Source organism: Primulina tabacum, chromosome 7 (assembly GCF_025594145.1).
Source record: "Primulina tabacum isolate GXHZ01 chromosome 7, ASM2559414v2, whole genome shotgun sequence".
In the NCBI taxonomy this organism is placed as follows: domain Eukaryota; kingdom Viridiplantae; phylum Streptophyta; class Magnoliopsida; order Lamiales; family Gesneriaceae; genus Primulina; species Primulina tabacum.
Window position 1 is genome coordinate 31,075,518 of NC_134556.1, and position 10,849 is coordinate 31,086,366.

Sequence of the window (10,849 nt, forward strand, 5' to 3'; positions counted from 1 at the left end):
TTTAAATGATCTCCGGTCTCTGTTCCTCGATCGCTTCTCGAATAACCTTTAAAACACAGTTTTATGCATTCTAGTAGAAAATCATATTTTAAACTTGTAAACATGCCTGACATATTTACTAAATGTAATTAAAATAAATTAATTAAGAAAAATAAGAAATTTGATAACTTGCATGTATGTAGTTCACGTGGACTTTCAAATTTTCGGGACGTTACGTTTTTACTTCACTGGACAACACGAATTCGGCCCGAAAAGTAAGTTTAATGAATGACAAGTTTAAACTTAGGTATATGGTTCATCCTAACAATTTGTCTTCAGTTCGGGAATGTGATTTCACCTTGGTTCGTAAATGATTAATTGGTAGCCATTTCTTTAGTCCACGATATTCACAGCAGATTCCTGAACAGTCATTGTATTTCACTTGACAAGATATTTCGTAATGATATGTTACTACTGATATATTTTAACTCATATTCCTGAACAGTCATTGTATTTCACTTGACAAGATATTTCGTGATGATATGTTTTTTACTATTGATATATTTTATCTCATATTTAATTGTTGAATTGATATATTATGATTTTCTTGTTATGTCTATATATAAGCCCCGTTATTCCCCCAATAAGTTCTCAAAAACTTAACATTTATTTTCCTTCTATTTATTGTAAATTCCAGATACAAGATTATAGGACTCCGAATAAAATGAAAATTGAGAAAATGAAAATGTTGGATTAGTATGACTGTGATATTATTGTTGAATTAATATTAGTGTTATCAAATATTCTACATGCTTCCGCTACCGAATGTAAAATATAATCATTATATTACAAGTCGGGGATCACATAGTGGTATCAAAGACTCCAATGTTTATCATGAAACATAAATGGTATAGAATATATTTATAAGAATTTGATGCCTTTGAGCGATAAGATAAATACCAAATTCTTAAGAATTTCATATCTTTGTCACTACAAAAAAAAATTATGCTTAGCGACGGTTATTGCAACGGAATAAACCATCGCTAAGAAAATTAGCGACGATTTTTACGACGGAAACTAACACCGTCGCTAAAGTCACCGTCGCAAACATATTGCGACGGTTTCTCAAAACTCGTCGTTAATTAGCGACAGTTTTAAGAAATAAACCGTCGCTAATTTAGCAACAGTTTGAAATCAACTGTCGCTAAATTAGCGATGGTTTTACATAAACTATCGTCAATTGAGCGACGGAACATGACAAAACTGTCGCTAATTGAAGACGGTTTTCTTAGAAACCGTCGCTAATTGTTTTCATATTCCGTCGCTAATTGTTTCTTTTTTATAAAAAAAATGTTGTTTTATAATTTCTTAAAATAAAATTTATTTTTTAAAATTATTTATACAAATTTTTAAATAATCTCCGCAACTCATCTTAATGATTTTCAAATTTATAAATTATGTATAAAACGATTAAATCTTACGATAATAAACAAACAACAAAATCTGTTAAGAGAGAAAAAAATATCACATAGGTAAAAGGTGTGGAGAAAGTGGACCGAAATGTCCAAATTTTGAGACAGTTCGCGACGGTTTTGTGAAAAGCCGTCACTATCAGCGACATTTTCTCATAAAACTGTCGCCAATGGCGACAGTTTATTTTAGCGACAGTTTTTAAAACTGTCGCTGAGTTAAATCGACGACGGTTCATAAAACTGTCGCTAATAGCGACATGTTTATGAAAATTAGTCGCTAATTATAGTGTGTGTTATAATATAGATAGTACATATATATATTAATATCATTCATTTAAGAAATAAAGATTAGTTGGAGTTCAATTCTAACGGTTAAACGAATATAAGTTCTGGAACCAATTCGCTTTCAAGCTCCAAATTTTCCTTATTAATTAATATTATCCAATCGATTCCTTATCAAGAAAATCGTGAACACCAGAACCATTAATGGCATCTCTCCAATCTATGTGGTTTCATTCTTACATTCGAGAATAATGGATCTCCAAGTGCTAATCATGTCTCAAAATCAATCTCACTTCCGATTTTAAATACATTTGTTTTAAAAAAAATTCAATGAAATATTGTTCGACGCAACACAAAATAACATCTCGATCGATTCCTTAGGTTCCACCGTCCAAGTTTTAAGTCAACCTTGAAACACAAGAAGTTGAGGGATGACTAATCAAAATTGAAATTGAGGTATGACTAATCAAAATTGAAAAAATTTTCTCTGTTCTTCGCTACTCGTAGAAAATCAGAATAAAAGGAAAAAAATTAGGAAAGAAATAGACCGAAAGACTCGGATTTCCCACTGCGTAGAGAATCTGAAGACCATATTCTTTAAAAGGGGAGATTGTAACATCCCGCAAATATTAGATGCTTAGTTAGGGTACTATTGTTTTGTAAACTTTAAGCTTGACATGAAAATGATTTTAAAAGGTTTGATCACCCACTGCCGATTATAACAAATGTAAAATCAATCAAATTATATTTTCTTTAGTTTTGACAATCAAGGACAAATAGTAAGTTATTGAGGTATTTTTTTTACTTTGAGATTTACTATCTATTTTCTTCAATTATTGCCCCTTTGGTATTTTCTGGAATTTGTGGAAAACTTTCATAAATAAATTAACGAAATTTTCATTTATATTGACTTATATTTTACATGCCACATTTTATTGATCGTAATTTTCTGCATGTTTGATTTCTAAAAATGTTATTTGTTCCTAACTGATTATCGATCGATTAGTGACTGAACAAATGAATGATCGAATCACCCAACTACCCTCTATGTATCGGATTGCTAGCCCATTGGACAACACAACTTCATCCTGAAAAGTGAGTCATACAAACAACGAGTTTAAACTCAAGTATATGGTTTATCTGAACAACGTGACTTCAGTTCGAAAATTTGATAAACATTGACTTGAAAATGATTGATTGTACGGATACTACTCGAGTGCACGAGAAAAAATGCTACGCCAAATGTTTGTGGGAGCCACATCTTTAGTCCACGATATTCATTTCAAAGTCTTAATGATAATTGCATTTCGCGACAATATGTTACTAATAATACATATCATCTCATATTTAAATACTACAATAATATTTTATATCTGACTAGGTCAGATTATTCTTTTACTATGTGACCTATATTTTTCTTACTTATTTTACAATTCAAATACTTGATTACGAGTAGTTACTCGAATATGACGTAAATTGAATTGAAAAAATGAAAATATTTGAATTTGTGTTTTTGTGTCAAATATTGTACATATAATTATTATATGAAGGGCTCACATAATTTACGATTTCGAACGCCGAATTTGAATCTTTACGATCTGGGACCAAGATGTAAGCCCTCGATTCCTACTCTGGTTTTTGAACCAAAATCGAAAACGATTTCGATTTTTTTTTTTTGAGCGATTTAGTGAAATTGGAAGAATGAATAACCTGGAGGCAATAACATTACAAAAACGAGATTGAGAATGAATAATGTTCAATTGGATTCAGTGGATGGGAATGAATGGTGTCACTTAATAGAGTGCAGCAACTTTCTAGACGACGTGCCGGCGGATCTTTTTTTGAATTCTCAGCCGCAGTTTCATTGGTGTTTGGCTGAATTTTGTATTTGTCAAAAGTAATTTTGTACATTAGATTTGATGTTAATTGCTGCTCGTGCGCTGTGGTTTTGTTATTCGTTTAGGAATATAGCCATTTTTATGTTGATATTTACTTAATTAGGATGAAAGAGTTCTACGCGACGTAGAGATTTGATGTGATGATGTACATTTTGTTATTATTCTAGGGAATTTAGTTCTTTACGTATGATGGACGTTGATGTTTTGAAGGATAAAAAAAAAGTGATGGTGTTTTTTGTCTTTTTTATTTCTGGGTTGATGTTCAGTTTTGACTCCAGTGTTGCGGTATAAGGAAGCTTTAAAAATTGAATAGAGTTGTGATCATGGAGATTGAAGAAATATGGTTGTTAAATGATGTGCTTTATTCACGCTCTTGTGATCGAAATCGAATTTTCGTTTTTCTCCGTGAGTCAAGTATGCAGAAAGTTTTAACTTTATGAATACATAAAATCTTTCTTTTGTTCACCCTTTTCTGGGTTTTTAATACGATGTAATTTAACAGCAAGCTGAAGATTATTTGCAAAGTGTTTTAAAATGATGGTATTTTTAATGTAGATATTGTTTTACTGCAGTGCTGGTGTGTCAGCTGATACATTGGGTAGTGGAACTTCATCTCAAATTAGTGAAATTCGAGGAGAGAATTCATGAAAAAGAGGTAATGGTAAACTTTTCTCCCTATTTTAGGCAAAGCTCACTCTTCTCTGTTTGGTTTGATCGTATAGTGTAGCTTTTACCAATATAAAGGTGGTATTGGAATTTATTTTGGGGTGTTTATGGAAAATATTTTTGAAAATGTGTTTCCAGAAAATGGATACGGTTGAAACTGGTACTAACAATATGAATGTCATTTGATTGTTAAGTTCACAGGACTTGGATATCATGGAAAATGAATGGTTCAACATATTTGAAACTTCGTGAGCACAACACATGTGACACCTATGCGGATTAAATAAAATTTGTTTCTATCTGTAAATCGTTATTAATACTTGATTTTGAAGAATTTGAACATATTTGACTTTGTTTCTACAAGCTTCCACTGTCTTCAGGATCAAGCACAGAGTGAATAAATTTTTACTAGGGAAAGCATGTTATTGCATTATTTAAATATAATAATAGATCTTGGCTAATTTGAGTTTATATTGCAACAGTCATGAAAATGTAATAGAAATTAGAAGCAATTCAGTTTTATGAAAATTAATCAAGAAGGAGAATTTTGTATTAGTTGTTTCTATGCTTCGTACAGGGGCCGCAGAGATCCATGCACCGGTGGAGGAAATAAAGCATGCCGCTAGAAATTCAGAAGAGACTCCTTGAATAGCAGGTGGCAGTAATATTTATTAGAATCTCGTTTTTGTAATGTTATTTCCTCCGGAAGTCCCTAAAGACTTCACTTGTATCATGGAAGTGTTGATTTGTGTGTAACCCTGTTCGGTTCCTTATTCAAACATGTCTCTGGTGGCCCTGTTCATTAACTTTATTGGAGTTGTTTAAAAAATGGGGCAATATTAATGCTTTGGATGTCCAGAAGTTTCTGTGCGCTGACTTTTATAAAGCTTCCACGGCCATGAATATTAAAAATTTTCCAGTGATGAATCTTTGTTTGTCTTCACTCCTCCTTACAGATTTTTGCAGAATTGTCGGCAATGTCAGAGCCTGGCAGACCTGTTAAAACCTGTTAAAACCTATGTAGCACGGATGCTTTTAAATTTTTTTTCCTAAAATATCGAATACAGATACGAAGCGGACGCGTGACGGATAAAGCAAAATCCGCGTCGTTGACTTTTTGTAGTTTTTGTCGGATACGGATTGGACACGGCTAAGATATGCAATGGACACAGCGGATATACATTTCTAGATGTGTTTCGTTAAAAAAAATTGAAGCTTGTTCTTTTTATATCACTGCTCTGAAACTGTACATGGTGTATATTTACATAAATATGTATATATATTTCCACAATATATTTATATAAATATATATCTCTATATTTTTTAATACGATATATTATATATATTAATAATTGTCGTATCATAGCCGTATTATATCTTATATTTTCAAAATTTACCGTATCGCCGTATTTGTATTGTATTCGATACGATACCCTTACCCATACCCGTGCAACATTGGTTAAAACTGACAAATTAGCCATTCTTGGTGAAGCAATCAGAGTGCTAGAGCAGTTGAAAACTGAAACCCAAGAGTAAAATGAGATTAATGAAAAGCTTTTGGAGGAAATCAAAATTGTGAAGGTTACACTGGGATTTTGTGCTGATTTCTTAAGAATTTCTGTATAAAGTTGGGATTGTCTCTCAGTAGGATAAATGAATATTCTGGGTGAAACTTGTGGTCTGTGGAGACTTGTCTTTGCTTTTCGTGGTCTTGGTTTTTGTTAGGGCCGGAACAGTAGCGGTACAGTCTAGTGACATAGAATACAGATATACATATTTGATGAATTCTCCTTATGGTCAGTGTAGAACGCATTTCGAATCAGGAACTGTTCAGTAATTTTCTTCAACCCATTATGTCGCAGGATTTAAAATAATTAATATAATCATGACCCACAGCTTGTATTTCTGTTGTGTACAACTATATGTGCTTTTCTGGTTCTGTGACCTCACTTCGTTAACTGATAGGCTGAGAAAAATGAACTCCGCGAAGAGAAACTGGTGCTTAAGGAAAATAAGGAAAGGATTAAACAGAAGTTGAAAAGCATTACTGTTCCATCTACTGGGCTCATTCCAGCATATCCGCCTGCATATCAGGCTGGAGCAAACAAGATGTCAGCGTTTCCGAGCTACAGTTTTATCCCAGTGTGGCAGTATCTGCCATCCTCTACCTGTGACAAATCTCAAGATCATGCATGCATTGAGGCCTCCTGGTGCTTAATAAACACGGCTTTGTAGGAGCTTTAAATTGCAACTGGGGACGTACTTCCCCTCATGCTTGTAAATGTCGTATTCTAGCTTATTAATATTTATTCTTTTTTGGTTCAATCAATCTGTTGTTTGCTACTTCTTTAGTATTTTGATAATTTGATTTGGGAGGAAATGGATTACTTTATTAATGTCCTGCCTTCAAATCTTTTGATTATGGTGCAGAGTACTAATTAGTTTTCTTTAGAGGCTTGCTAAGATGTTAGTGGGCCCAGTTTGAGCTTTCATTTCTTGATTCAATTCTAAGGTGTCCATATTTCTGGTGCATGAATTGGGTTTTCAGTTCACTAAAAAAACAAGAAGACTGACAATCTGTAAACACAGACAAAGTTTTAGGCTGTCACCTAGTTTCCTGGTTTTGAAAACATTATCATTTTGAAGTGTTACACGAATTTCAGTAGATGTTCGAAAGGGTAGATTTGGATATTTCTGATATCAGGAACTAAAAATGCCATCGGATTATGGGGTAAGAGTCCAATTCTTTGCTACCCATAATAATGAAACTTGTTAGGATACTGGAAATATGATTGAAGGCTCTTTGTTTTCAATACACAGAACTGTCAAACACACAATTTCTAGCCAGAATAGTTTCAATTTTCTTTTTTAAGATGCAGCGAAATCTACCATTAAATTGAAAGCCACTTATCATATTGTCAACGGCCTTGCAAGATGTAATTGAACTTTTTTCATCCTTCTTCTTTCTTCTGGCTTTAGTTTTTTGAAGAGTTTGCCCTTCTGTTGTTTTTCGACTTACTCTTTCTTTCCACCGAGTCTGATATTCATGCTATTTTCTGTCTTACAAATGCTACGGACGGCTAAGACTCTTCTTTATAATTATTTTCCATAGAAGGGAATATTTGTATCTTTGGTTCTTCAGGATCTTTCAGCTTCATTTGTGTCCCATCATGTTCTTTTCCCCACAATAGCAAGTAGAGTCCCATGATTACAATAACTCCCCCCAGTATACTGCAAGTTACAGAAAACCAGTTGTCAGAGAGACAATACTTTTAGTTGTGCTGCGGACTAACTGAGAGTAACATGTTTCGTCTACCTCCCAACATGTAGCTTTTCACCGAGTACGAAATATTGCAATATTGCTACTAATATTGATGAAAGTGGATTAAAAATTGTGACAAAAACAGGGCCTTTTGCTTCTGTGCACCAAAGTTGAATGAAGGTCACTATGCCAGATATGGCGATTCCCTGTTTCAATTTAGCCATGAAGTTAGTGCCGATTTATTGATTTTGATTTCCTTAATTCTCATATTGTTTAACCTTACACCGTATAAGGTGGACCATAGATCGACATTAAAACCAATAGTCCAGGCACCTTGCTCGTGTTGTACAATAATTGTGAACACAGCGGACTGTGCAGCTCCAACAAAATTCATCCATGTTGTCAGTGAAAGTTGTGCTGGATACCGGTTCAACGTGTATGCCTGCAACAGAATCTTGCTGGTAAGCATTGTTATATTGTATCAAAATTAAAATTTGAGTCTGTTATATCTGGTAATCCTTCATCATTAACATGATTGACATTATGTTTATGTTTCGGAGCATGGAAGATACCTTGTTTTAGAGTTTTACTGTTTCTCCAAATATAATAAACCTTCATCGGTATATTTTGCGAACTCATGTTCTTGCCAAAACGGGTGAACAGGTTATGGAAGAAAATAAATTTCTTTATCCTTCACTTTTTATCATTATCATGCTTATTTTGGTTATTGCTATTTATCACTATATCGTGACAGCTTATTTTAAAATAAGATGTGACAGTTTATAAGCTCCCAAAACAGTATATTGTTTCTGAGTCGTTATGATACTTTTAGTTCCAAAGGGGTATTTACCCGTTAAATTTCTTTAAAAAATAAAATAATAAATATACAAAAACAAGTAACTAAAAGCATAATTGCTCCCAAAGGGACTCTCAAACCCTTACATTATCATTATCAAGTAGGAAAAATAGAAGTATCTATGAAGATTTTGTGATAGAACCTGCATAATGTACCACATAGACCATGTGATGCAGCTGGCTACAGCAAGAAGAGAGCCCTTCAACCAGTTCTCTTGAATAACTGTTGTGTTTCCTCTTATATGAATGAGTGCATGCCCTACATTTTTCAAGGTGGATCCCTTGTACAATGTCATGGTCATGACACCTACCAGAGACACGCCAGTTCCTAGAACTTTTGCAATCCCTTGAGTACTGTGAATATCTACAACCTCCATCCTACAATGAAAAACATGTCTGAGTCTTCGACTCAGAGGTTTCGGGCAGGCAATTTTAGCGAAACTTTTGTGTTCAAAGTCTTTTATATGGTTTACCTTAGTATAACTGCTAGAATAAATGTCAAAGAAGCTATAGTATTGACCATGCATGCCAGTAATGTTGGAGATGTGTACTTCAAGCTTGTGAAATACATGTTCAATGTCAAGCTCACCCTGCAACAATTGAAGGTCATTGAAAGTCCTGCTGTTTTGAAGTTTTGCTATCTACAAATGTAACTTCTATCCTGACTTACCCGAGAAGAGAGAGAACGAAAATCTCTAGGAGTAGAGTAAACGTTAGTTTTGGCCTTGCTTCTCTGCATTTAGTCAAAAAAATGTTATTGTATGTCTCAATCTAGCTTCCCTTGCATATTAGTAATGAGCTAATAGTTTCATCAGTCCCTTAGTTGAATTAACATTTTTCGGTGTAGACATCGTTTTGTGTAGAAAAGTGCATGTTTATACACATTGGCAAGTGTGTAATTGTGAAATCTTACACTAATTCTCATAATGATACACTTGTATATCTTGATTTACCTTTCAATAAAATAGGCAAAAGGCAGCAATGCTGCGCCAGCAACTATATGTCGATAAGTAACATAAACAAAGGGATTCATTCCATGGTTGAAGGATGCTTCAGTTATGATATACATGAACGTATACCCAATCTGTGCTGAAACCATGAGAACATGAGGCTTGAAATCTGCACAAGTTCTAAACCGAACCTCCTTCATTTTCATCGATTTCTGTTTTACTTCTATTGTGATGCAAGCTGCATTTCTTGACATATCTCCGTGCGTGCGTCTCTTTATATGTGTGTGGAGAGAGAGAGGCTGAAGCCGAATAGAGAGTTCGATTCTTCATCCATGTTGTGGTATCATGTTCTTTGTTATATTCCATGCAATAGATGAGTCCTAATCGTTTCTCAACAACCCAGTGTCATATGCAAGCTGATGTAATTTACTTGCAACTTTTGTAGAAAAGGATGTCAATAACACTTGACCTGGAATGTTCCAATATGCCTTTCCTGTCACAATTTCTACTTGGCAGAAATCTGGAACCATATCCGAGAATATAATGCGATGATATCAGCTATATTTGAGGGAATTCCTTTGTTTGTCACTACATTTAAAAAAAAAAATCTTTTCCTGTATTTTTTATAATCCTTTTAAATGGTAAAATTTCTGGCATTATCTGCTTTTTTTTTTTTTTGAAAAATTTTAATCATATTTCCGACGTTGCACTGATTTAACATTACATTTGCACTCTTAATTAAAAAAAGATTAAAATTTCTAAAATTCGGAAGATACGAAACTCAACATAAATTTGGTAACATAAATGACAAAAATCGCTGACAAAGATACATACGTGACAAAAAAGGCAATTCATAAGTAAAATGTAATGGAAAAGGGCATATGCTCTGCACGTGCCCAAGTTTCTCCAAAAATTGGGTACTAGTTCTAGAGGATGATTCCATTCGAGACCCGAAAGCATTTTCAATAACTATTATTGTCTATTAAAAAAATTTCGATAGTCAATTAACAGAGACAAAAACTGTTTTGTTCCTTGTTAGGTTGTTAACAGTGGATTGACGCCGGAGACTAAATGCGTCGACTTCAAGTAAGAGAGGACATAGAAGCAACGAAAACATTCACTAATTAGATGTTTGTTTTGTATCATGTAGAATTAAACGTTTCACTAATTTGTTCGATTTGGATTGGTTTTAGTAAATCATTGCTTGGATTGGTTTTTAATTCAAAAACAAAAAAAAATTAATTTGTTTGGTTGATGGTTTAGAAGATAAAGTTTTTAATCAAAGAGAATCAAATCAATTATTGATATTAGCTCATGTGTGCACGTGTTGCAAGTCCAATCGATTTTTTTTTTAATAAGTACTCATGTTAAAGAAATTGAACTTTGAAAATTTGTTATGGCTCAAATAATATATATTGCTAGGATTAGCTATGATGTTTATAGAGGAGTAGATAAACACTTTACAAAATTTTTTTCTTAGAATTT

The 10,849-nt window shown here is 33.5% G+C and overlaps 2 protein-coding genes across 15 annotated transcripts; one reads left to right on the forward strand and one right to left on the reverse strand.

The window, feature by feature from the left end:
• The first annotated feature begins 3,234 nt into the window (after positions 1-3,234).
• LOC142551255 (uncharacterized) lies at positions 3,235-7,980 on the forward strand. Of its 13 annotated transcripts, none has more exons than XR_012821551.1 (4): positions 3,351-3,630; positions 4,204-4,292; positions 4,875-4,952; positions 6,263-6,856. XR_012821551.1 is itself a non-coding variant. In XM_075660388.1 (4 exons), the coding sequence occupies exons 1-3, from the start codon at positions 3,955-3,957 to the stop codon at positions 6,530-6,532; spliced, it is 444 nt and encodes a 147-aa protein (XP_075516503.1). In that variant the 5' UTR covers positions 3,665-3,954; the 3' UTR covers positions 6,533-6,578; positions 7,843-7,980. The 13 variants fall into 13 exon arrangements, 1 of the variants encoding a protein (XP_075516503.1); XR_012821545.1 differs by having other exon boundaries at positions 4,204-4,286; positions 4,875-5,878; XR_012821548.1 differs by having other exon boundaries at positions 4,204-4,286.
• Positions 7,087-9,814, reverse strand: LOC142551254 (WAT1-related protein At4g08300-like). Of its 2 annotated transcripts, none has more exons than XM_075660387.1 (7): positions 9,494-9,814; positions 9,085-9,147; positions 8,888-9,004; positions 8,558-8,792; positions 7,843-8,001; positions 7,614-7,765; positions 7,087-7,528 (listed from the first exon to the last, which is right to left on the reverse strand). In XM_075660387.1, exons 1-7 carry the CDS (start codon positions 9,616-9,618, stop codon positions 7,378-7,380), a joined length of 1,002 nt encoding a protein of 333 aa, XP_075516502.1. In that variant the 5' UTR covers positions 9,619-9,814; the 3' UTR covers positions 7,087-7,377. The 2 variants fall into 2 exon arrangements, with proteins under 2 accessions (XP_075516502.1, XP_075516501.1); XM_075660386.1 differs by having other exon boundaries at positions 9,368-9,814.
• Between the last annotated feature and the right edge of the window lie 1,035 nt (positions 9,815-10,849).

Bases quoted from the DNA above. Each gene is read 5' to 3' on its own strand.
- LOC142551255 (XM_075660388.1), top strand. From the start codon at position 3,955: ATGGAGATTGAAGAAATATGGTTGTTAAATGATGTGCTTTATTCACGC. The intron at 4,046-4,203 runs GTATGCAGAAAG...GTTTTACTGCAG, and splicing joins CGTTTTTCTCCGTGAGTCAA to TGCTGGTGTGTCAGCTGATA. The intron at 4,287-6,262 runs GTAATGGTAAAC...GTTAACTGATAG, and splicing joins AGAGAATTCATGAAAAAGAG to GCTGAGAAAAATGAACTCCG.
- LOC142551254 (XM_075660386.1), bottom strand. From the start codon at position 9,618: ATGTCAAGAAATGCAGCTTGCATCACAATAGAAGTAAAACAGAAATCG. The intron at 9,148-9,367 runs GTAAATCAAGAT...GACTAAATGCAG, and splicing joins TTTGCCTATTTTATTGAAAG to AGAAGCAAGGCCAAAACTAA. The intron at 8,002-8,557 runs GTTCTATCACAA...ATTCTGTTGCAG, and splicing joins CTATGTGGTACATTATGCAG to GCATACACGTTGAACCGGTA.